This window comes from Microcaecilia unicolor, chromosome 8 (assembly GCF_901765095.1).
Source record: "Microcaecilia unicolor chromosome 8, aMicUni1.1, whole genome shotgun sequence".
NCBI classification, from domain to species: Eukaryota; Metazoa; Chordata; class Amphibia; order Gymnophiona; family Siphonopidae; genus Microcaecilia; species Microcaecilia unicolor.
The window spans coordinates 159,479,862-159,506,737 of NC_044038.1; the positions used below are offsets into that span (position 1 = coordinate 159,479,862).

The window sequence follows — 26,876 nt, forward strand, 5'->3', positions numbered from 1 at the left end:
AAAAGATCTTCAGATCAACCTCCTGGAGCTCCGAGCGGTCTGGAACGCACTGAAGGCTTTCAGAGATCGGCTGTCCTGTCAAATTATCCAAATTCGGACAGACAATCAGGTTGCAATATATTACATCAACAAGCAGGGGGACACCGGATCTCGCCTCCTGTGTCAGGAAGCCGTCGGGATGTGGCGTTGGGCTTGCCAGTATGGCATGCTTCTCCAAGCCACATACCTGGCAGGTGTAAACAACAGTCTGGCCGACAGACTGAGCAGAGTCATGCAACCGCACGAGTGGTCGCTCCATTCCAGAGTGGTACGCAAGATCTTCCGAGAGTGGGGGCACTCCCTCGGTGGGACCCTTTTCGCCTCTCAGACCAACCACAAGCTGCCTCTGTTCTGTTCCAGACTCCAGGCACACGGCAGACTAGCGTCAGATGCCTTTCTCCTCATTGGGGGACCGGCCTCCGGTATGCTTATCCTCCCATACCTTTGGTGGGGAAGACCTTACTGAAACTCAAGCAGACCATGGCACCATGATTCTGATAGCGCCCTTTTGACCCCGTCAGATCTGGTTCCCTCTACTTCTGGAGTTGTCCTCCGAAGAACCGTGGAGATTGGAGTGTTTTCCGACCCTCATTTCGCAGAACGACGGAGGTGCTTCTGCACCCCAACCTTCAGGTCTCTGGCTCTCACGGCCTGGATGTTGAGGGCGTAGACTTCGCTTCGTTGGGTCTGTCTGAGGGGGTCTCCCGTGTCTTGCTTGTCTCTAGGAAGGATTCCACTAAAAAGAGTTACTTTTTCAAGTGGCGGAGGTTTGTCGTTTGGTGTGAGAGCAAGGCCCTAGAACCTCATTCTTGTCCTGCACAGAACCTGCTTGAATACCTTCTGCACTTATCAGAGTCTGGTCTCAAGACCAACTCAGTAAGGAATCACCTTAGTGTGATTAGTGCTTACCATCTTCGTGTAGAAGTTAAAGCCATCTCTGGAGAGCCTTTAGTCGTTTGATTCATGAGGCTTGCTTTTGTCAAGGCCCCCTGTCAAGTCTCCTGCAGTGTCATGGGATCTCAACGTCGTCCTCACCCAGCTGATGAAACCTCCTTTTGAGCCACTGAATTCTTGCCATCTGAAGTACTTGACCTGGAAGGTCATTTTCTTGGTGGCAGTTACTTCAGCTCGTAGGGTCAGTGAGCTTCAAGCCCTGGTAGCTCATGCTCCGTATACTAAATTTCATCATAACAGAGTAGTCCTCCGCACTCACCCTGAGTTCCTGCCAAAGGTGGTGTCGGAGTTCCATCTTAACCAGTCAATTGTCTTGCCAACATTTTTTCCCAGACCGCATACCCGCCCTGCTGAACGTCAGTTGCACACATTAGACTGCAAGCGAGCGTTGGCCTTCTATTTGGAGCGGACACAGCCCCACAGACAGTCCGCCCAATTGTTTGTTTCTTTCGACCCCAATAGGAAAGGGGTTGCTGTCGGGAAACGCACCATCTCCAATTGGCTAGCAGATTGCATTTCCTTCACTACGCCAGGCTGGGCTGGCTCTTGAGGGTCATGTCACGGCTCATAGTGTCAGAGCCATGGCAGCGTCGGTGGCTCACTTGAAGTCAGCCACTATTGAAGAGATTTGCAAGGCTGCGACGTGGTCATCTGTCCACACATTCACATCGCATTACTGCCTCCAGCAGGATACCCGACGCGACAGTCGGTTCGGGCAGTCGGTGCTGCAGAATCTGTTTGGGGTTTAAATCCAACTCCACCCTCCAGGACCCAAATTTATTCTGGTCAGGCTGCACTCTGTTAGTTGTTCTTCGTAGGTCAATTTCTGTTATACCCTCGCCGTTGCGAGGTTCAATTGACCTGGGTTCTTGTTTTGAGTGAGCCTGAGAGCTAGGGATACCCCAGTCGTGAGAACAAGCAGCCTGCTTGTCCTCGGAGAAAGCGAATGATACATACCTGTAGCAGGTGTTCTCCGAGGACAGCAGGCTGATTGTTCTCACCTACCCTCCCTCCTCCCCTTTGGAGTTGCGTTTTTACTCATTTTTCCTTGTCATTTAACTGAGCGGGAACGGTCGCGCACGGGCGAGAAGACGGCCGCGCATGCGCGGTGGGCGTGCCCTGCGTGCGGGACTGCCCGCAAAGTTTTGTTCCGGTTGGTGGGGGCTGCCGTGGACGTCAACCCAGTCGTGAGAACAATCAGCCTGTTGTCCTCGGAGAACACCTGCTACAGGTATGTATCATTCGCTTTTCCCACCTATTTGCAGGCTCAATGTGGTTTACAATATTACATCAAGGCCAGCGTCACGCAAGAATAGGTAAACAATTAGGTTACATACAAAGAAATAAATGTAGCATAATGGATATCAATTCAGTAAATCAGGAAACAGTTAATCTATCAAGAAGTAGTGATGCATTGGAATTCTTATTATTGATTATTATGGTAAGCTTTGTTAAAGAGAGAAGTTTTTTAGTGTTTTTCTAAAGTTGGTTAGGTCATAAACTAATGTCTCAAAGGAAGCAGAAGGGCAGGGAACCCAACTTTTCCCTCTCCTGTCCACCATACTGTAATGCATGCTACTAATAAAGGCACACTGATAACGGACTGTATGGGGTAAGATGAGATGGTTCTTGCTTTAATTCATATATGTGACCATCTCTTAGAAAAGGTGACTAAAGGAGCAGATATAAAATGTTGAGAATGGCCAGGTTTTCATATCCATGGGTCCATAAGCAAAATGAAAGTTACATTTTTGAACTTCTGTAACTATTTTTTTTTTTTTTTCACATGAAAGGATTGATGTTTGGACTGTTGTATTACAAATCATTTGCTCTAGGGAAGGGGTCATTGTGGGCTGCCTACCTTCATCCGCCCGCCGCCTCTCCCTCCCTCTCCCAAGCGATAACGAGGAGGATCTTCTGGATGCTGATTCTCCTGGTTCTGAGGTTGAGCAGGACTGGGAGCTGGATGAGGTAGGTGGGGCCAGTGCCTGGATGGATGAGTTGTTTCCTGGGGAGTACTCTTCAGTTTTGCACATTTTTTCATAGAGAAGAGTTGGAGGAGTTGATTGTGCAGGTGTCCACAGTGTTGAGATTTTAGGAGGAACCTAAGGAGGCTCCGCAGTCGGTAGACCCTTCCTTCGTTGAAAGAGATCAGGAAGTGTTCAGAGTCTTTCCCAATGCATCAGGATATCATGGATATGATACAGATGCAGTGGGATTTTCCGAACGCTCCTTTGAGGGTTGCCAGATCCATGGTGAAGTGCTTGCATCCCATCCTTAAACAGAATAGGGATTCCTCTTGCCCTCCTGTTGTGGATGCAGTAGTGTCTGTAGTGACTTAAGAAAAATATGGTTCCAGTGGATAGCAGCATGGCCCTAAAGAATCCTCAAAATGCAGCATGGAGTCTCTTTTGCAACAGAGTTTCGATGTGTTGACTCTGGCGGTTCAGGCTACTGTTCGAGAAAGTTTAGTGACCAGAGCCTGTTTTCACTGGACTGAGTGAGTCTTGGATAGAACATCTAGTGATTGGGTGCTTGTAGATCAAGAGCTCACCAAAATTCAGATGGCTTGCTTCTCGTGACAGGGCCTCTGACCATCAATCGTGTCCCTCTACGCAGAGCACATCAGAAATTTGTCATTGCCACGTCTACCAAACTTGGTGTCTATTGTAAAAATCCCAAAGCATCTGACTGATTCCTACTTCAAGAAGAAGAAGCTGCGCAAACCCAAACATCAAGAGGGAGAATCTTTGATACACAGAAGGAAAAAATATGAGGTAACTGCGCAGCGCAAGGCAGACCAGAAGGCCGTGGACTCTCAATCCTGCCTCTCATCAAGAAAGTGGGCCAGCTTCGTGGTTACCTCCGTTCTTCATTCTCCCTTTCCAATGGAGTTTATCCTCATAAACTAGTGTTCTAAAGTTAAAACAAACTTATTAAAATGTGTGGGAAATGGTTAAAAAAAAAAATAAAAATTCAGATGGTTTCTTCCTTTGTCTGATGCTATGTACGACTTGCTATGCTCGTCGGCCAAGTTGATAGCACTTGAAGGATTTTATTAGAGGTGGGCCCAGGTTTACCTCAGAGCAGTGGGTCCTCGAGGTGATCAGTGAAAGCTATGCTCTGGAAGTCACTCGGCCTTTGTAGGCTACTTTTCTTTAATCTCCTTGTTGGGCACCCTGGAATGTGCAGCTGTAGAGGTTGGTTGACCTCAAGTGGTCATGCCGGTCCACGTGAGGTCGTTGCAGGAAGCTCTTCTCTCAAGGTGGTCTCCTCAGCCCCACTCCTTGGAGACCCTCTCCCTCTCCAGGGGATGGTGCAACAGTTTATGCTGGTGGCTGGATCTGTGCAGTCTCTCGCAGGGAGTGCTGCTGGATCGCCCCTCAGTGAACTGTGGTTATGATGGACACCAGTCTCTTAGGCTGGGGAGCACACTGTTCGGGACAGGTAGCGCAGGGCCTGTGGTCCTCCGAGGAGGCTCATTGGTTAATCAACATGTTGGAAACCAGAGCTGTTTGGCTTGTGTTGCTAGCCTTTCAGGATCTCCGTGGGGATAGGCACAGTTCAGGTTTTGTTGGACAATGCTACAGTGATGGCCTATTGTTAGTCCATCAGGGAGGCACCAAGAATGGAGTGGTTGCTCTGGAAGCAGCCGTCTTGATGCAGTGGGCAGAGTGACATCTCAAGGATCTGTTGACAGCGCTCCGTAGCAGCGTGTGAAACAAGGTTCAGGCAGACTATCTCAGCAGAAATGTGTTGGATCCTGGGGAAATGGTGTCATGGAGACAATGCCTTCAAACTCATGTTGTACAGATGTAGAGGCCTGATCATGGATTTGATGGCAACTAGTTGCAGTGCCAAGGTCCCCTCTGTTCTTTAGTTGGCACTGGGATCCTCGTGTGGAGGATCTGGATGCCCTAGTGCAAAGGTAGGCAACGTTGGGGTTCCTGTATGTGTTCTCTTGGCCCCTTGTGGGTAGGGTTCTGCAATGGATTAGGCTTCACGGTGGTCTGGTGGTGTAGTTCGTGCTGATTCTATCTCCTGGTGGAAAAAGCTGCTCCAAGCTCCTGCCGGTGAGGGCTGTTTTGACTCAAGGGCTTGTGAGGATGACCAATCCAGCTCCTCTCTGTCTTATGTCTTGGCCCTTGAGAGGGCGCACTTGCGAAAGAAATGATGCTCTGGTTGAGTTGTCTTTGAGTTCTAGGAAGCGGTCTGTTTCTCGCATATGTTTGTGTGTGGCGTGTTCTTGAGGGCAGGTGCAGCGATCACTGCATTGTTTCCTGCATTGTTCCGCTTATGGCTTCCCTGCTGCACATTATGGATTTTTTTTTGCCAGATGGTTTTGACAAGGGCCTCTCCCTGGCTTCCTTAAAGCATGCAGGTTGCGGCGTTGGCATGTTTTCAAGGCCTGGTTCATGGTAAGCGTTAAGCCTCCCATCCGGATATTTGGTTTCTCCTGGGGTTCATCTCCACCCTTCCAGTCTGGTCTACTGTACTCTGCCCCCCCCCCACCCCTGGGATTTGATGCTGGTTTTGATGCGCATTCAAGGATCGGATGTTGAAGACAGTTTTCTTGGTGGCTATCACCTCCACTTGGAGGATTTCAGAGCTGCAGGTTCTGTCGTGCCAGGAGCCCTTCCTTCAGTTTACTAAGGAGCGGGTAGTTGGTGACCCATGCTGTCCTTTCTTTCCAAAATTGTATCTGGCTTCCATCTCAGTCAGTTTCATTGCCAGTGCTGGTTGACCGAGTGGGGGATGGAAGATCAGCAGAAATTGCGGAACTTGGATGTTCACAGAGCACTGCAGATGTACCTGAAGAAGACTTGGGAATGGCATTCGGACCGCTTATCTGTCCTTTTGGGCAGTCATAGGAAAAGTGAGGCATCTGATCTGTCCAAGGGAGAAGTAGGTTCCATCTTTTCTAAAAACTCATTTCCATGTGGGGACAACCTTCCTTGTGAGTGGAACTTCTCTGGTTCCTCCTCTGGAGATTTGTAAAATGGCAGTGTGGTCCTCTCGGCATACCTTTGTGTACCACTACCATGTGGATGTGCAGGCGTATCAGGATATTTTGGGGCAAGTGTGCTACAGGTAAGGGGGGGGGGAATCTACCCTTGGACTGGAAAGTACCAAAGCAGTGACCATTATCTGTGCCGGTCTGGAGGGACGCTATAGAAGGAGAAATGAGGTCTTAACTGCTAGTTTTCTTTCTTTTAGTCCCCCAGACCAGCACAGAGCCCACCCATATTCAGATTTTCTGTGAGATGGTTGAGGAAGAGGAACAAAGTATTTGTGGTCGAGGCGGTGGGGTGTAGATGTTCAGGTTTGTTAGTGGTTGGGTTATTTGGTTAACCAGAAAAAAATAATAAGAGGAGACATGAAGTGATGGACCTCGGTGGCAAATGCTGAAGGTCTGGCAAGGAGTGTTTCTGTTTTCCTGTCAAGAGCAGCAGCAGCTCATGATCCGCTGGATTTAGCTGGTGGACAGTCAGCAGTGAGTGGGCAGTAGGATTTTGGTGAGATTCATCTGCTTGGCTCTTGGGCCCCCTTCAGGTACGTAGAAGTTGGTTCTCCGAGGACAAGCAGGCTGCTTGTTCTAACGATTTGGGTTATGTGGCGGCCCAGGAAACGACAAAACTTTGCAAGCAAAATAAAAATCTTTCGAGAACGTGCGGGCAGAGTGCACCACGCATGCGCAAACGGCTTCCCACCCGCGGCACGAGCATGTCATCCTCAGTTTCCTTTTTTCCACGTCTGAGGTGACACGGTTTTTCGCTATGTTCCTCTGTAGGCCCAGGAGACAGTCTTTGGTTCGTTACCGCTTCTTTTTTCTACTTTCTGTTCGTTTCAACAAAATTAATAAAATAAAAATACTAGTAGTTCCCTTATTTTCATTAGTTTTTGTTACTAAGTTTAAGTTCTTTTCTTTTCACCACGGCTGGGATTTATTTTCCTTTTTTGTGCCTTTTTTATTGGCACAATCCCGTCCTTTAATTTTGTAGCCACCGTTTTTCCGTCCATGTCTTCAAGGACACTCAGCGGCTTCAAGTGTTCTACTCGGTGCAACTGGACCATCTCGAGTACCGACCCCCACGCGTGGTGTCTCCAATGCCTTGGGCTCGATCATCTACCAGCTGCTTGTAAGCTGTGCTCTTTGATGAAAAAACAGACCCAAGTGTTTGCGGATTAGTCCGGTCCTTCTGCATCGATACCGAGGTCGGCGGCATCAACGTCGAGAGCACAGGTAATGGCTTCCGAACGACCACATCGCACTGGGAGCAGCGAGGCATCGAGTGGATCTCCACCTGTCTCGAGGCCTACTGCTATGCAGGCCCCCTGGGACCACCCTTCGTTGGGCCCAGCCCCGAGGAGGCGTGAGGATTCCACATCCTCTTTGGTACCGAGGAGTCTCGATGACGGGTGTCGAGCGAATGCTAAGAAGCACCGTCATCGATCTCCATCCATGCGCGGTACCGAGAGCTCCGGGGAGCCGAGGGATTTGGCACCCGAGAAGCGTCGGTGCCGAGAGGACCGCTCACCCTCTATACAGAAGGTGCCGATGCGTCAGTCTTCTGGCAGCCTGGTACCAGCTCTCGAGCCCCCACAGATTCTGCCACCGGCCCCGCAGCCTTTTCTGATGGAGGCTCTCGACGAGCGCATCAGGGCCCTTCTTCCAGAACTTCTGGAGGGATTGTAGCACTGTCTGTTGAAGCGGCATCTGGTCCTTTGCCTGTGATGAGGTCTCCGGCTTCGGTGCCGCTTGCTGCATCGGCGTCGGCTGCCACCCGGGTCGATTCTCCTTCGACGTCTGCAGAGGAAGCTTCGCCGCAGTCCAGGCAGGGGTCGACTTCTCGACGTCCCCCTCAAGGTTGTCATTCCTCGACGTCGAGACAGGCTCGGGTTTGGGCTGCTCTTAGCTTTTGTCCGATACCGAGGGTGAGTGTCCGTGGGAGGATGAGGACGATCCCAGATACTTTTCTGAAGAAGAGTCCTATGGGGTCCTCTCCGATCGTACTCCACCCATTGAGAGAAGGATATCTCTGCCTGAGAGTCTTACTTTTTCCTCCTTTGTTCGGGGAAATGTCTAAGGATATTTCCTTCCCTATGGAGGTTGTGGATGAGCCCAGGGCCGAGATGCTCGAGGTCTTGGATTATCCTTCTCCACCTACAGAGGTTGCAACGGCTCCCTTGCATAACACACTCAGGGAAGTTCTTATGCGAAACTGGTCGTTCCCTCTCTCTAATCCAGTGGTCCCCAAAAAAGCTGAGTCCCAGTACAGAGTCCACGGAGAGCCGGTGATGGTGAAGTCTCAGCTACCTCACGATTCTGTTGTGGTGGATTCTGCTCTCAAGAGAGCCAAGAGTACTAGGGACTATGCCTCAGTGCCCCCAGGCAGAGAGTCTAGGACCTTGGATTCTTTTGGGAGAAAGACATATCAGGCTGCTTTGCTCGCAGCCAAGATTCAGACATACCAGCTCTACAAGAGCATCCACTTTCAGAACTCAGTGAGGCAGCTGTGTAGTTTGGTCAAAGCGCTTCCCCCGGAGCTGGCCGAACCTTTTTACCAGGTGGTCAGGCAGCGGAAGGTGTGTCAAATTCCTGGCCAGGGGTACTTACGACACTTTTGATGTAGCATCCAGAATAGCTGCTCAAGGTATAGTGATGCGCAGACTATCTCATGGCTGTGTGCCTCTGACCTGGATCATAAGATCCAGCAGCGAATGGCGGATGTTCCTTGCCGGGGGGATAACCTTTTTGGTGAAAAAGTAGAGGATGTGGTCGATCAGATCAAAAAGCACAATGATGCTATGGATTCTCTCTCCCGCCAGGCGTCTTCTGCTACCACCTCCTCATCTAGGAGGTTTTTTGGAGGGAAGAGGAGTGCTCCCATAGGCGTAGGTACTCTCCTGCTTATCAGCAGCCTACCCAGGCTCATTCCCAGCTCGCTCGTTCTCGTCAACAGTGTGCGCCTAAGGCCCCTGCGGCTCCCTAGCAAAAGCAAGGGACGGGCTTTTGACTGGCTCCAGTGCAGCATAGCCACAGTGCAAGTGTCTGTTCCGGACGACTTACCAGTTGGGGGGAGGTTAATATTTTTTTCACCAAAGGTGGCCTCTTATAATCTCCGACCGGTGGGTTCTTCAAATTGTCCGGTTAGGATACACTCTCAATCTGGTCTCCAAATTGCCCACCTGGAGCTCAGTCCTACAGCTCCCAGCACAAGCAGGTACTTGCAGAGGAACTCTCCGCCCTTCTAAAGGCCAGTGCGGTTGAACCCGTTCCACCAGGGGAGGAAGAGCTGGGAATCTATTCCAGGTACTTCCTTGTGCAAAAGAAACGGGGGATGCGTCCCATCCTAGCCCTAAGGGCCCTGAACAAATTACTAGTTCGAGAAAAGTTCAGGATGGTTTCCCTCAGCACCCTTCTTCCCACGATTCAGGAAAACGATTGGGCTATGCTCTGGACTTAAAGGATGCCTATACCCACAATCTCAATACTCCCAGCTCACAGGAGTATCTTCGATTTCGGTTGGGAACTCAGCACTTACAGTACTGTGTGCTGCCCTTTGGTCTCTCATCTGCGCCCAGGGTTTTCACAAAGTGCCTGGCAGTTGTCGCAGCATCGCTATGCAGACTGGGAATGCATGTATTGCCTTATCTCGACGATTGGCTGGTGAAGAGCACCGCTGAGGCAGGTGCTCTACAGTCCCATGCGGATGACTATTCGAGTGCTGGAGCTATTGGGGTTCGTGATCAATTATCCAAGTCCCATTCTTGTCCCGTTCAAAAATTGAAGTTCATTGGAGCTTTGTCTGCCCTTGTCTGGGGAGATAAGCTCAAGACATCCGCGTGTCCAACAATCTCCTGGCCCTCGTGTCCATGGCTCGAGCGTCTGAACAGATCACAGCTCGGCAGATGCTGAGACTCTTAGGACACATGGCCTCCACAGTTCATGTAACTCCCATGGCACGTATGAGATAGCTCAATGGACCCTAGCTTCCCAGTGGTGCCAGGCCACAGGGAATCTAAAGGATGTGATCCATCTCTCCACCGACTTTTGCAGTTCCCTTCAGTGGTGGACCATTTGATCCAATTTGACCTTGGGATGTCCTTTCCAAATTCCTGAACCACAAAAAGTGTTGACGACGGATGCGTCCCTCCTAAGGTGGGGAGCCCATGTAGTTGGGCTTCACACTCAAGAAGTTTGGTCTTTTCCGGAAAGGGTCTTCAGATCAACCTGGAATTACGAGCGATCTGGAACGCTCTCAAGGCTTTCAGAGATCGGCTGTCCAACCAAATCATTCTAATTCAGACAGACAATCAGGTTGCTATGTATTACACCAACAAGCGGGGGGGGGGGGGCACCGGATCTCGCCCTCTGTGTCAGGAAGCCGTCCGGATGTGGCTTTGGGCGCGCCATCACGGCATGTTTCTCCAAGCCATGTATCTGGCAGGCATAAAAAACAGTCTGGCCGACAGATTGAGCAGGATCATGCAGACTCACGAGTGGTCACTAAACATGGACGTCCACAAGATCTTCCGAGTGTGGGGCACCCCCTCGGTGGATCTTTTTGCCACTCAGATCAATCACAAAGTCCCTCAATTCTGTTCCAGACTTCAGGCCCACGACAGACTAGCATCAGATGCCTTTCTCCTACATTGGGGGACAGGCCTTCTGTATGCGTATCCTCAAATACCTCTAGTAGGGAAGACTTTGCTGAAACTCGAGCAAGACCGGGGAACAATGATCCTGGTTGCTCCCTTCTGGCCTCGTCAGATCTGGTTCCCTCTTCTTCTGGAGTTGTCCTCCAAAGAACCGTGGAGATTAGAGTGTTTTCTGACCCTCATCACCCAGAATGAGGGGTCGCTTCTACATCCCAACCTCCAGTCCCTGCCTCTCACGGCCTGGATATTGAGAGCTTAGAAATTGCTTCTTTAGGTCTTCCAGAGGGTGTCTCCCGAGTCTTGCTTGCTTCCAGGAAAGATTCCACGAAAAAGTTATTCTTTCAAATGGAGGAGGTTTGCCGTCTGGTGTGACAGCAAGGCCCTAGATCCTTTTTCTTGTCCTGCACGGACCCTTCTTGGATACCTTCTACACTTATCAGATTCTGGTCTCAAGACCAGCTCCGTAAGAGTTCACCTTAGTGTGCAATTAGTGCTTATCATCAGCATGTAGAGAGTAAGCCTATCTCTGGACAGCCTTTAGTTTGCTTCATGAGAGGTTTGCTTTTGTCAAAGCCCCCTGTCAAACCTCCACCAGTGTCATGGGATCTCAACGTCGTTCTCACCCAGCTGATGAAAGCTCCTTTTGAGCCACTGAATTCCTGCCATCTGAACTACTTGACCTGGAAGGTCATTTTCTTGGTGGCTGTTTCTTCAGTTCGTAGAGTGAGCTCTAAGCCCTGGTAGTGCATGCACCTTATATCAAGTTTCATCATAACAGAGTAGTCCTCTGCACTCACACTAAGTTCTTGCCAAAGGTAGTGTTGGAGTTCCATCTGAATCAGTTGTCTTGCCAACATTTTTTCCCCCGTTCCATACCCGGCCTGGTGAAGAGAAGTTGCACACCTTGGACTGTAGAGAGCATTGGCCTTTTACGTGGAGCGGACAAAGCCCTATAGACAGTCCGCCCAGTTGTTTGTTTCTTTTGATCCCAACAGGAGGGGAGTCGCCATCGGAAAACGCACAATCTCTAATTGACTAACGGATTGCATATCCTTTACTTATGCCCAAGCTGGGCTGACTCTAGAGAGCTATGAAACGGCTCATAACGTCGGAGCCATGGCTGCGTCAGTGGCTCACTTGAAGTCAGCTTCTATTGAAGAGATTTGCAAAGCTGTAAAGTGGTCATCAGTCCACACATTCACATCTCACTACTGCCTTCAGCAGGATACCCGACGTGATAATCGGTTTGGGCAGTCGGTGCTGCAGAATCTGTTCGGGGTTAGAATCCAACTCCACCCTCCTAGGCCCATTCCTGTTCTGTTCCAGGCTGCACGCTCACTTAGTTGTGTTTCTTTTCAGGTCAATCTATGTTTTGTCCTCACTGCTGCGAGGCCCAATTAACCTTTCTATCAATGTTTTGCGTGAGCCTGGGTGCTAGGGATACCCCAATCGTGAGAACAAGCAGCCTGCTTGTCCTCTGAGAAAGTGAAGATACATACCTGTAGCAGGTATTCTCCAAGGACAGCAGGCTGATTGTTCTCACAAACCCACCCTCCTCCCCTTTGGAGTTGTTCTAGTTCTCTGGTTGCTTTTTATTAAACTGAGGATGACACGCTCGTGCTATGGGCGGGAAGCCGTTCGCGCATGCGCGGTGCGCTCTGCCCGAGCGCCGGAGCGTTCTCAAAAGATTTTTGTTTTGCCAGTGTCTTGGGCTGCCGCAGACGTCGACCCAATCGTGAGAACAATCAGCCTGCTGTCCTCGGAGAATACGTGCTACAGGTATGTATCTTTACTTTCTCGGTCTCCATCTGCTGGTAGGAGTGTGTTTAAGTTCAAAAGAAATCCGCAATCAAGCGGAGAACTCGAACGCCCCACGGGAAAACACAGAAATAGGTAAAAAGTGGGATGTTTGACCACGGAAATACGCTACCACCATGACGTAACGTATATGAATCTGAAATGCCTGAAACACGATTTGGTCCGTGTGACAAACCAAACGTAAAATGATTGGCTATATTACAAAAGTGGTCTTGAAAAAGACCTTTCGTGGTAAGCTTGTCCGTAGCGGGTCAGGCATTTCAGATTCATATACACTACGTCATAGCGGGAGACTCCTGATGCAGGCCTGTAGGCCGAAACACAACAGTTGTGTCGAGTCTTTTCTTCAATAAAGAAGTTTTTATGATATTGTCTCCAGGATTTGTATTTCCGAGGTCAAAGATCCCACTTTTTACCTATTTATAGGAGTGCGTTTAATCGATTTGTCTGTGCCAGACTGGAGGGACTAAAAAAGAAAAATAGCAGGTAAGACCTAATTTCTCCATCACCTGCTGATACATCCCTACAGTACGTATGGTACTGGCAGCTTTATGTTGTCTTTGCATTGGTGGGGGCAGGGAGGCTTTTTAAGATTGAGGGAAAGGTGGATAGCGCAAAGTAGAGGGAGATGTAGAGGAAAATTTATTTTCATCTACCATAGACTTGGATTGGGGAGATGATTCACCTCTCAGCAAGGCAGTGATCCTAAGCAGAAAGGGGGAAGAAAAAAAAAGGAGGGGGGGAGAAGTAGATAATGAATATCAAGTGGCTCACCAAAGCCCAGACTTTAATCCAGTCACAATACTTATGTGAAATGACTCATGGATGTTGCTCACCCTATGCTTGGAATAAACTTCCTGAGCCCTTACGCCAAGCCCCCTCCCTACCCATCTTCAAATCCTTGCTCAAAGCCCACCTCTTCAATGTTGCTTTCGGCACCTAACCTTTATACCTTTCAGGAAATCTAGACTGCCCCTATTTGACTGACTGTACATTTGTCCTTTAGATTGTAAGCTCCTTTGAGCAGGGACTGTCCTTCTATGTTAAATTGTACAGCGCTGCGTAACCCTAGTAGCGCTTTAGAAATGTCAAGTAGTAGTAGGTGCAGCTTCCACCAGGTATTGAGTGGTGTGAAAATTTATGCAATCATCCTTTTTTTCTAATTGTTAATTAGTGTTTAAACATCTCTAATTATCCTTTCATGTTAGTAGAATTAGTGTTAGATCAGTGGTGGTCTCTTACTACAGCAGGCCTTCCCAATCTTTTTGTGGCTGTGACACCATGATTGCAGCCAAATAAAATTCTGTGTGGCCCCCTCTTCCTGGAGGTACAGAACAGTGATTCAGCTCACCTAGCTTGTGACCTTCTTTGGGGTCCTGACTCTGGGGAGCTCTGTGTATTTTTAAGTTTCTCTCTTTTTTTTTTTTTTTTTTTTTTTTAAAGCAATGTTACTATGTTTATATTTAGCAGGATGTTTAAAAGTAGGTGAGTGTGAAAACTTAGAGCACTGTAGGGCTTTGTGTACATGGTCTTTCTGCTCTTCCATGTGTACTGAGGCATTTTCAGAGTTGTTCCCTGACATATACCCTAATGTGCAGAATGTCCTGCAGTGTCAATTCATTTGTTAGATTTGTTGTAGAGGGGTGTCTCATGTAGAGATATTCCAGGCCTTACAGCTGCCCTATAGCAAAGATGCATCCTTTTGTTTAGTGTTTCTTTTGCTGTGTGCCTGTAGTAGGGTTTTTATGATCAGCTGCTTCCCTCTTCTTGCAGGCCAACTTTATGGACTTGAGAAATTTTGGGCCTTCTTAAAATACTCCAAAGCCAAGAATCTGACCATTGATTTCAAACTACAGGAATATCTCAGCAAGTTCCGCCGCCTAGAAGACTTCCGTGTGGATGTGAGTACAGAAGGGATTTAGGTTTGGGGTCCTCAGTTTTTCCTTTGGAGACAAGATGCTGACCGAATTTTGGTTTTGGTGCCAAAACCAGCCTGAAATTTTGATTTGACCTGAAACTTCCACTCCCCAATGATCAAAAGTGCTACCCCAAATCTCTCTTGTGTCCTGATTAGGCCATTAGATCACCATGGTTTAAGGTGAAGGGGGGTGGAGGAGGGGAGCTCATGGGTAGGTCTGGGAGGGGTAGGGCCAACTTCAGTTTTGTCGGAATCCGAGCGGCAAATTTCAACCAAAAAAAAAAAAAAATCTGGGTTTGGTTGGCCTCTAGAGGCATTAGCTGTTACTTACTGTGGAACATCTATTTTTAGTGTGAAATGGTGATTTTCTGGCAAAATGGAGTTGCAGAAAGCGCCCTCAAAATTATTTAGCCACCTACAGGTGAAACTCAGCGTCTATCTTAAATTATAAGTTTGCCCTTTGCGTGACTACTGGGTGGCTGATTTTGCTTGGAGGCATTTTGAATTAACAGTCAAAACACTTTGGACTCCTTTTACAAAGCAGCGCTACTGATTAGCATGCGCTGAATGTGAAGAAGCCCATGGGAATTGAATGGGCATCTGTGTTACTACTACTACTACTACTACTACTATAAATCATTAGCACACTGCTTTGTAAAAGGATCCCTTTATTTTCTATGTATCCTCTTCATGCTGGGATTCCTTTCAAAGAGTGACTCAAATCCTAATGTGGTGGGGTTTTTTTCTTCATTACAGCCACCAATGAGCGAAGAGGGAAGCCATAGGAGACACTCTTCTATGATGGGAGCAGAAGGCAGGAGGCGCTACACACCACTGTCTTCCAGTAAAGCCTCTGGTCAGGCCCAGGCTTTGCCTAGCAAACCGACCGAGGAGACTGCCAAAATGCCAAACCAGCACACCTCTGCCACAGCAGCTGTGGATTCTCAAACACTGGGAGGGAAGTAGGCCACAGAAGCACTTGTGCTGAAGGGAATGGTGGGGGGGTATTGAAAGAAGCAGGACAAGAGGAGAGGACACAAACCAAAGCCATGGGAGGTGGGCCAAGGAAGACATTTCAATACACACAAGCCCTCTCATGGCTCGAAGAATGAGACCGCACAAATGGCCTGTGTTCTCACCACAGCACATCTCACGGATTCTGAAGCCACGCTTTGGATGTCTTAGTTTCATAGGGAGGGGAGGGGAGAGAATATTTTTTTGTTATAGTGGGAGGGATTGCTAGGGAAGGGGAAAAATTATATATATATATATATATATCAAGCTTTAAATTATTGACAAAACAACCACCTTTGTTTCTAAAATTGCTGGGCACTACAGCAAAGACAAGCAAGGCTGGATTGAAATACTACCCCCCCCCCCCCCCCCCCCCCCCCAAGTTCCCCCTCTTTCCCGTAAGTATTACCCCTCCTTCCCCAGCTGTACATCCTGGAACTTCAATAATAGGGCAGCCTGTATTGGATTGGAATTATTCTGTTCTTGCTGTCCATCTCCTATTCACCTCTGCTTCTGTTACCACCTTTCCTCCCCATCAATGAACCATTGAAAGGCCCTTGGGAGAAGCTTTGGTGGTTACTGGCCCTTGCTGGGAATGACTGCATGGGACTCTGCTGTGTGGAGACCGCTTTAGGTGGAAAAGTGCATTGGGTTCTTTTTGGGAGAGCTTGGCTGCATGAGGACTTCCGTGGGAATTTTTTTTCACTTATCGTCTGTGACTCATAACAGGAAAGAAACTTAAACAGAAGACAAATTACTTCTTTTTTTTTTTTTTTTTTTAAGAGACTTCTTCCTTTGCCTTCCTTTGAAAATATAAAGAAAAAGTTGCCTTATATAGAGTGAGAACTTGAAATCTGCTTTTGTTCTTTATACATATATATTTTTCCCACTCTTGGAGCATGAGTTTAAAGGTGGGGGCTGCTCGGTTTCCTGAGATGAATGGCTGTGGACAGGGTCAGGTAGAAGGAAATTGTCCAATCAGGATGAAGTTTTACATCCCCCTCTTTCCACAGCTGATAAGTTGTTCTCTGGTGATGATATTTTAGACTGCTAATTCCCCCCTCCCCCTGTCATTTTCCAGAGGAGGAGGAAAGAGGGTTGAAATGGACACCTTGCCCATTGGACTCTCACCAAGCAGTGGGGTCTTAGAGGCCACTTCAGTAAGACTTTGCTATCAAAGGTGTGGATCCTGCTAGTCTCATGGTTATGGTGACAGGGAGACTCTTACAGACGTGGTTGCAAGTTTCACCATCTCATGCAGATGTTACCAGTACACTGCCATATAATTGCCCATTATTACAACCCCCAAATCATTCCTGACTTATGCCAGGGCATACAATGGGGGCAGCTTGGGACATGCACTAGGACAGTACTGGGAGCAGATTACAGAGCCATCTAACTTTTTACCTGGGCTGGGCAGGGGGAAATGGGAATGTTTTTAAAACAAATTGCCACAGCCTCTGAGTACAGCAAATCTCTTTAAATACTGACTAGCTGATTTTATTAACATGTATGTATTATGTGGATATGTGTTGTGATGCTTAGATGTCTGGTGGTTTGAGAGTTTTATTTCAGTTCCCAAACTGCGCTTTGTGGCAGCCCCATTTCAATGATACATACTCCCGGTAAGTTCCCTTGAATAGCGTTTGGTATATGTCCATCCCAGGCTCTACCACTTCAGATGGACAATCAAGGCTATGCAGTGCTAAAGTTTTTCTCTTGACATGAGACCTTGTTGCTGGAGTTTGGGGGCATAGGAGAAGTGTTGTAGTTTCTGCCTTTTATTATGCACTGGCCTGCCAGGTGCTCACAAGGGACAGGGATTTGATTAGTGAAGTGAGCAACTCTGAGCTACAACTTTAGTACTGAGTGTCAGATGCTTGCTGATTTAAGTCAAACATGTTAGAGCTCAAGTTGTAATCTACAGAGACTTGGCAGGTTTGTTATTACTAGCAGTTTATGGTTATATTTATGGAACAGAGAACATATTAGGAAATGGGGATATATTGAAATGTGCTCCATTTTGTTGTGTGTTCCTGGATTTAGGTGTCCACCGAGAGAGCTCCCCACTGGGGAGGAAGGGAAGTAGGGTTTGAAAACACTACTTTGTTTCTGGTCAAAGCAGGAGGATTTAGGTGTTATTCCCTGAGTTTGCTTTAGAGCATGCTTGGTCTCCTGAATGAGTGTGCTCTTGTTTGCTTGCAAAAAGCAATAACAAAGAAATACATTAGCTGCTACTATGATCGTGTGAGGAACCTTTGAATGTATTCTCTGCTCATCACTGCTTGCTCCCCTTTGATAATATAGCTGCTCCGATGTAAGACCATCTTGATATGCTACTGAGGAGCTTTAATTGAATGGGAGGTGAGAGAGGATAAAAGGCACTGTTCTCTGGTTTCCTACATGATAGTCTGGAAAATAGGCAGGTAGGTGCATGCTGATGACAGGTTGGATACTTCCCTTAAACTGCTAACATTGAGGAGGAAGTGCCTGAGGTATTTCCTGCTTGAGAGAGAACTGTTGTGTGTCCTGTTGCACCTTTACCTTCCGAGTGCAAGGAGTTTATTTGGATCTGATAAACCCATTGCTGTGTCAGGGGATTGTGATAACAGAGATGTCCATCTCACTCTGAATTTTTCCATTTGATGAAGTGCAATGCAAAGGAAGCAAAGGATAGGAGTTTGGAAAATCCATGGCTGAAAGAGAGAAGGTTAATTGAGAATTGTCACTGAAGTCCTGCAACTGAGTACCATGATTATTTGCGCCTCCTGTTTCCTCAAGTTGCAGGGATTGGAGGAAGAGGGATTCTTCCCTGTATTTGTGGTATACACCTTTTTTTTAAAGGTCTAAGCATCTTGACCTTAAAGCCAGTATCCCATGGAACTATAGAGTTGCTGCTTGGGCTGTCCTTTTGGTGCCAAGGTGAAAGGTCCTAATGTTTTGTAGATGCTCGTTTATTTGGAAGGTGATTTTTTTTTCCTTTTTACCAACTGTTCCAGAGGAAAGAGACTAGGGTTAGAATGTGTTCTACTTAATTTATGCAGCAGGAGGAGGCAGGACAGCATAATGAAGTGTGGCACGGTGTGTGGTTAGCCAAATGTGCAATCACCCTGAGGATAAACATAGTGCCAAACTAGGTATGTGAACTGCTTTGGGTGCCTCAGATAGGGAAGTGGTATAAAATGTTTAACAAACTTTTTGCCTGTGTCTTTTCCCCATGCCGCCTTTTGGTTTCCATAGTGAGGACTACTTATGGTTCCATCTCATAAATAAAGGCAGGCACATGGTGGGTGAAAGGGGATGGCTAAACATATTTGGAGTACATGCCTTCAGAACATGGTAGTTTGTTGGATTGCCAACTTCCCTCGTAACTGGAAATGGCATGAAGGTTAAACAGGAAGAGACGACTTACTGTGGCAGAAAACTGTCCATGGTCTGCTGTGAACCTTTGAAGCTGCCAGAATCTTTGCTTTGCAGGTCCTGTCTGCTCCGCCACACGAGTGAGTTGGAAAAGTTTAGTATCTTTAGCATGGGTTAATTTCTATTGCATTTATTGAGGGCAGTTGTGTCACAGAATCCTAGTGATGGGATTTGTGCGCTTCTGGCAGTTTTATCCCTGTATGGAACATTTACTCTGTGTGCCACTTAGAAATCTTAAGTGGAGAGAGGTTTTCAAAGCCACTGAACCTTACCATTGTCTGTTTTAAAGCAACTGTGCCATGCAGGTATCTGGTGATAAGCAGTAGAAACTTGGCACTCTATTGTGGAAGAGAGAAAGTGGGACCATTATTCCCACAGAATATAATGCATACATGTGTGTCTAATTCTACACATTTAGATACCCATTGTTGCGGTAGGTTTGGTTTGGTGGGTGGAGCGGGGAGAGGGACAGAGAAGCTGGAAAACTGTGCAAGGGTTATATATTAGAACAGACAAATGAGCCATCCCTAACCATTGCTGGTTTATTCTTTCTCACTATTGCTGCATGTACTTTTCCTAAGTCACAAACTAGGAGAAACTTAATTTTCCTGTGTGGGGCTGCTTCTTTTCCTCTCACCCCATTACTTGTTGGATTTCACATTGAGGGCTCACCATGCACCGTGGTATATTTGTGTTTTAGTATTGCAACGTATGAGACTTTATTTTACTACTGAGAATAAAGCAATTAAATGCTTGTTGGGTGGGGGTGTGACTTTGCCTTGTAGTATCGCTCGGTTTAAAAATATACAAAAAAGGATAATAGGTTTAGTTGTCAATTTTTCCTGGTGTTCAGAATCTTAACCCCCACCAGTTCGTTTTTCCAGGTTGGGAGTGAGTAGACTTCAGAATGTAGGTCCACCTCCACTGTAATCCATTGGTGCCACTGGGACCTACTTGTGCCAGCTGTCTATATATTCACACACAGTAAAATTGTTTTAAAATGGGTATGTTATCCATTAAGACGTGGGCATTTGTTCCTATTGTGGCTTAGAGGAAAAAAAATCAAAGATTTGTAGGGTAATGCAAAATCTAATCTTAAAACAGTGTTGAAAAAAAAACATTTTTTTCTGCCCTTTAGTTTTTAATATATTAATACTTTGAATTCCTTGGTAAATTTTTACTGTTATGCACCTTTTGGTTAATTTTTGCTTTGTTCTCTGTTTTTGTTGTGAAGGACTGGCATAGCTTTTTGGCTACTATGATCAGGATCAGTGAGGTTTTAAAGAAAGGCCTGTTGCACAGGTAAAATGCATCTTATTTTCTGAAGATGATTGAATTTGAAGCAGATCTTTCTATGACGAGACCCTTGCTTATAAAGCTATTAGTCTTGAAACATGAGGGAGGTCAGTTTGTATATTTGCTTTTAAGAAAGCTGGGTCACTTGATTTTATGATGCCGATTGGTTAGGATGTTACACATCTGGGGGCTGGAGAGGAATGCAGTTTAGGAAGTCCACCTCCTTTCTCCCAGTCTGTGGCCTTTTGTCATGCTTTGTAGGTTGGTTTATGCCCATGAACACCATTGGTGGTGGCAGGGCAGCTGTCCTATGATAGAGCTTCGGGACTCCTCTCTCTAACCTATTTCTAATGGCTGAAAAAAAATAGATTGACCTCATCATTGACACTCAGTAAAGGGTATGTTTGACCCAGTCTTGGTCCCGCCTCCCTCCAAATCCCAGTCTGTCTTCCTTCTATTTCAGAGAATTCAGTTTAGTGTTGTGTGAGGAGAGATCTTGACCAAGATCTGCTCTTTCAGTTAGATGCTGTACAGCACCTGAAATCTGGAGGAAGAATTAATATGAATCTGTTTCTTCAGTGACCTTCATAAAGGCTACATGCTAATGTGGCCTAAGAAATAGTCAAGTGACAGATTTTATTGAGTGTGAGATCTGGAAGTAGCTTGAAATGCAGACAACATTGGTAGATTTTGGATGAATTGGGATTTCTCAGAACAAAAAAGTAGCCTAACCAACAGTGCTGTTTAGAAATTGATATATCATATGACTGAATTGACTGTTCAAATGTGGTAGGGAGCCTGTTTCTCATCAAAAGTATTTAAAACTTAAATCAAACTGCATGGATGATTGATCTGTAGGAGAAAATTGAGCAGATTACCTTCCATTATAGACATTTCAGCAGTGCTTTGCATGGCTGGATATATTTACTTCCCATGAGATGTGTGACTGATGTGTTACAGGTTTCAGTCAGGAAATGCTGGTGAATATCTGGTGAGTTGCTGAAATGTTTCTAGACTACTCCTATATCCCAGCTTCACATCCTGTCTTGTGAGCGGCTTCAAGTAAGTTGGGGGAGGCATGAACCAATGCTACCCTGTTCCTTACAGTCAAATTAAACTGTATGCAACTTTTCTGCTGCATTTCAAGATAAAAAAGCCTCCCCCCCCCCCCCCCCACATGCAGTGCAGACATGGGAGGAAATGAAAATGTGTGTGAATTTAAAAAAAATATATAAAAAGCTGGTGTTCTGATCCATCAAATGTTAATACGTAATCTTGACCATTATGCTAGGATCATTATATCAAAGAAATAAAATACAAAAAAAATGTAAAATACTTGAATGAGAAAAGCTTGTATTATAACATTAATATTATTCAGAATATCTACAGTTTAGGCTGATGTGATTCCTTATTATAGTAGTGCTTAGTCCTTTGTAATTTGTGATAATTATGCCTTTTCCTTTTTAATACAAAAAAAAGTATAAAAAATAAAAGCTTTTAAAAGACAAACTTGACAACATATTTTTTTTCTGGTTTGGTTCTCCAAGACATGCAGGATACAGGTCTTGTTTTCCGCAATGATTTATAATCAGGAGAGGTCGAATTCTCAACCCTTTTTTTATGTAGTCAAATCTTAGGGATCCATTTGGATTAAAATTCTGTAACCTTGAAATGATGTACATGTTGTTTTTTTTAGAAATGATTCTTGTGAAAGGTGCTTTTTAGAACAGAATTCTATAATTGAGAATGCTATACAAAAATAGTTGTACTCAGTTAAAAAAAAATCTCACTTGGTGGTGATGAGGGAGAATCTATGTATAATTCTTTTTTTGTTAATACTTTAAAGAATAAGGAAAACAAGACTTCCATGAAAGTGCCATCAGAGATGGGTCTTATCAGAGCTTCAGTTCATAGGACCACCTTCTGAGTTAATTTGTAATGAGCAGGTGCTGAGTCAAGGTGAAGAATGTATCAGTATCTTGTGACCAACAGTAAACTTTGGTGTGTTTATCTGCTGCTACACGCTATTTGATTTCCCAGGTATAGATAATGAAATCTAACAGCTGAGTTAAGAAAATGTAAAGGATTGCGGTAAATGTACACTAACTGCATACTGTAGGAAGCTTGGGAAACAAAGGTTTTTGTGTCTCTTTTAATGGAGATCTTAAAATAATGGGAGCTTGGCAGCTTGACTTCTGATGCATGCAGTGTCTGTAGTGACATCAAGTCACATTTCCACAACTACAGGGTTGCATTAAAAGTACCCCTTTTAACAGAATTCTTATTAGATTTTTGTAAATGCATGCAGTGTTCTGTAATAAGTTATAGGATTAATTTGTGACAGCCACAACAAAAAAGTGATCCATTTTCAAAGAATACCTGTCTTAAGAAGAAGCTGGTTTGACAGCTTGACAATCTTGGTGGAATTCCAGAAGTTTCGTATATGTGGAGTTTTTTCCCCCACTTTATTTGAAATATCTTAAACTTCACTGTATTTCTTGAAGAAAACTACACAATTGAATCAAATTGCTTTGGTTATACCATGGAAAGGCAGTAGATCAAGAATCTAATAAACAATTATTCTCCATCCCTCCCTCATCCTTTGCTCAAATAACTCAGCAAGTTAATTAGGAACTTTTGTGTGATGATTTGTTTAATATATACTTCATATACTGCCTATTCTGACACAGGTCAAGGCGATTTACAAAAAAAGTCATACAATTGAAATAAATTCTGCCATTATATGCTATCTTTCAATGAGCTACAGACAGAGAAGCCATAACCTGCTTCCTCTGCTTCATATTTGTACCTTCACCAGTACCAAGAGATACAGTTTAGGATCAATCAAGATTTTTGATTTAACTTAAGAACTTGATTCCAAAACCCCCGTAGATTGCAGTAGGTCCACCAGATAATGGTAGAAAGTGCCTAGTTCCTGTATGTCCTCCAGCAAGCCCATCTGTTGAGTTGAATACATTTTTTGAAGCCTGATTGGTGTCCTTCATCTGCCCTGCAATGGCAAAAGGATGCAAGTGCATATTTAGACTACAGGGCAGTAGTGTTTCTCAACTTCGTCAAGTACTCCCTAAGTTGAATGAATTCAACAGTACCCCTGAGCTCCAATCAGCAGAGATTTTGAAATAGGCATTCTGAAAACTGACATTCTAATCACAAAAAAATAAAATTGTTTTTTCTATCTCCTATCTAGCATCTCTCCTTTTCTCCTCAGCATCTTTGTGCTCCCCCCCCCCCCCCCCCCCCCCCCCAACACCGCTTCTCCGTACTAGTAACTTCAGCAAAACAACCTAAAGCATCCCGGGGGCCACAGTCTTCACGTGTGGACTGTCGGTTCTGCAGGTCCCCTGCTCTGGAATCTAAACTCAGGGGGGATGGGGGACAGCCAATAGTGCGTACATGAGCTCTAGGGTTGCTTTAGGTTGTTTAACTGCAGCTGCTATTCTGGAGAAGCAGCTACAGGAGCAAGGTCTTCTACTATGAACCACATACCCCTGCAGAGGGTATGCATACTATATCTTAAGAACCTCTTATACCATCTTGCAGGATTTTTAGGCCACTTGATATGTATGAATAAATCAATTTAAAAAAAGAAAAGATTAAATAGATCCTTTCTTTTTTTAAATTGATTTATTCATATCAAGTATACAAATATCATAAACTTGAAGATCCAAAACGAAATATCATTTAAAAAGAGAGAAAAATCCATGTTTAGTCCACAGTATATTAGAAGGGTCAAACAGAAATGTAATCAAAGTAATATAATGTAACAAAGAAAGCAGAATAAATTAAACAGAAGTCTGTAGCCGTTTCGCATTACTCTAATGCCTTAACTAAAACTGAAGTTTTGTGTATATTTTCACTTTCCCTCATTGTTTTTGAGGAGGCCACCCCTAGGTCTGATCCTAAATTGTTCCATGTATTTAAAATAAAGGAATTTTGAGTCACTACTCAATACCTTTTTGATATAAACCTTCCAGTTTCCCCTTCTCACACCCAGCTTTCAAACTTACCGCAGAATGCCTGAGTGTGCTGCTTGGAAAGCCATTTTAATTTTCAGTAAACACATTCTAGCGCTTCCCACAGCACAAGCACTCCTTAGTGACTTATTGCCAAGTCTCTGAATTTTAGTCCTTTGTTTTCTTTTGTGTGCTGCTGGTTTTGTGTGTCTGATCGGGAACATTTCCAGACATGCTTTGCACGGTCATGGAACCTGGATGCCAAGATGCTAAAAAGTGAAAGGGGCTCAAAACTGCTCTTCTCTGCCTATTTGCTGTGCTACTCATATATAAAGGATTCTGTCTTGAGCAGTGGTATAGCTATTTGGGGGCCTGCCCCCCCCCCCCCCCCCCCCCCAAATTTCCTCTGGGCCCCTGATTTTGCTGGTGGGGGTCCCCAACCCCCGCCAGATGAAGCCTTGTCCAGCGCCGGTATCTGGCGTTGCCTGCCCTGCCCTGTCTTCCCCATACGTATGACATGCTCCTTTTACTTTACCTCACCCATTTCTATTCTTCTATCACCTTCTCCCACTACTCCAACCAGAGTTACACCTAATCACACTGACCACCCTTCAACATCTTCTGTCCTTCTGTGACTGTTCTCTTGTGCTTGACTGCTTAAATATTTTAAATTTAAATGCTTTACTTTTTGTCTATTAGATTGTAAGCTCTTTGAGCAGGGACTGTCTTTCTTCTGTGTTTGTACAGCGCTGCGTACACTTTGTAGCGCTCTAGAAATGTTAAATAGTAGTAGTAGTAATGCTCCTTTTAGGGAAACTAAGCATGCTTAATTTCACTAAAAAGAGCATGCAGGACATGAGGGGAAGAGACAGCAGGACAGGCAACGCGGCGGCGCTGGAAACCGGCGCTGACAAGGCTTCAGCTGGCATGGGTTGGGGATCCCCGCCAGCCAAGGTATTTGCTGTGGCAGTGGATGAGGAGCAGCGGGGGGGCGGGGGGGGGCAGCAAACCAAAATGTGCCCGCCCCCCCCCCCCCCCCCCCCCCCCCAGGCTCCCTCCCACTGTGAGGTCTGGCTACGCCCCTGGTCTTCAGTAAAACTATACCTGAGGGTTTGATTTTACAAGATCCCAAGCCCCGTCTCCACCTTCAGATCTGTTTTTTTGATTTTTGCTCTCTTCAGTCTTTTACCTCATGGAAAGAAAAGTGTATTTGTATCTGAAGACACAGGCTGAAACCAGAAAGTTTCAAACAATGTTTTTTATTGAAAGTTACAGAAGGTGACTGATGAAAACTCATCAGAAGTGCAGATGCTAATCTGTGCTTGCCATGTTATTTACTATCTTTAGAGTGCAATCTAGTGATGAATTGGTTTAAAAAAATAAGAACCTGAGGGTACATGTCCCTGCTGTGATCATCCAGGATTGTTGCCCTGAGCAACAGGTAGGGTGGGTAATGCATTGTATTTATCCATTTGATTTAGCAAGGTCATTGCTGAAGTTCACATGCCTATGTTGGTCTCTAGACTGTTTAAACTTGAACCTTCTCATGAAGTTGGATTTATTGGGATTCCAGGCTTCTTGTGCTACGATAGGTCTTTAACTGTACTTTAGAAACATATTTTAGTACTTCTATTTAAGCAGAGGAAACTGGGAAATTCTACCTGTTGGACTTCACTTAGATTAATTGTTTTCCTTTTGTATCATCTCTAACCTTAGGTTTAAATGCGCCACACCTCTATAGCTTGTAAGGTAATAACTTTTAATACATATGCCACACAAGTAATATGCAATTAAAAGTCAAACTGATCAGATTCAATTTATGGTGTTAGATAGTCTTTTGATGTTACAAGAAAAGGTGTCTTTTTTTCCTGTGTAGTTTGAATGTTTTATGCCTTTTTCACCATGTACTACTATCAAAAATGGTTACCAATGAGGTGAAACCAAAATTTGATTAGAAGTTCCAGGCCAGAATGATATACAGGAAAAGAATTTCAATACTTTACATCTGACACCAATTACACCTATGACCTTATTTTCAAATCCCTTTATACTCAATCTCCAATCTTCTCTTTCCATCCTTTTACACCATATCCCTCCCAATCTCCCTCCCTTTTTACCTATCATTTCCTTTTCTGTCTACCGCCCCTATTCCAATTCATATATTCTTGGGCACTGTTGCCACTATGTTTATCTCAGTTTACAATTTTCTTCTTACATGTCCTATGTAATGTTTTGTTTTTTATTATGTAAGCCGCATTGAACCTGCTGTATGTGGGAAAGCGTGTGGTACAAATGTAGTAAATAATAATCTGTAATATTAACAGCTGTTTTAAGACCGATATTGGTGTACAAGGCAAGGCTTCAGCTTTTTACTATTTAACATCAAATGTCCATGGAGAGCGATGAAAGAATGCATTATATTGCTAAGAGCCATTCCTACAGGAAAGATCGTCTATCATAAAACAGATCTACAGGAATCCTGTTTAGAAGGAATGGATCCATGGAATCTTAGCAGAGATTAGGTGGTGACGCCGGTAATTGGAAAGCAAAACCGGTGCTGGGCAGACTTCTACGGTCTACGCCCTGATCGTGACTGAATAGATAGGGATGGGCTGGAGTGTAAATTTTAAGGGGCTTCGACGTTAGCTTCAGAACTTAGTACAAGAACAGTGCTGGGCAGATGTCTATGGTCTGTGCCCTGAGAATGGCAAGGACAAACTCGGGTATACATATAAAGTATCACATACCATGTAAAATGAGTTTATCTTGTTAGGCAGACT

The 26,876-nt window shown here is 45.3% G+C and overlaps 2 protein-coding genes across 2 annotated transcripts in view; one reads left to right on the plus strand and one right to left on the minus strand.

Moving 5' to 3' along the window:
* The window catches only part of LARP1 (La ribonucleoprotein domain family member 1), a 243,787-nt gene extending 223,536 nt beyond the window's left edge, over positions 1–20,251 (plus strand). Inside the window, 2 exon segments of the mRNA XM_030211934.1 lie at positions 14,248–14,375; positions 15,149–20,251. Coding sequence (XP_030067794.1) covers positions 14,248–14,375; positions 15,149–15,358 — 338 coding nt within the window. The 3' untranslated portion in view covers positions 15,359–20,251.
* The window catches only part of LOC115475875 (fatty acid hydroxylase domain-containing protein 2-like), a 48,488-nt gene continuing 41,723 nt past the window's right edge, over positions 20,112–26,876 (minus strand). The window contains 1 exon segment of the mRNA XM_030211933.1: positions 20,112–23,132. Within this exon segment, the coding sequence (XP_030067793.1) occupies positions 23,051–23,132 (82 nt within the window). The 3' untranslated portion in view covers positions 20,112–23,050.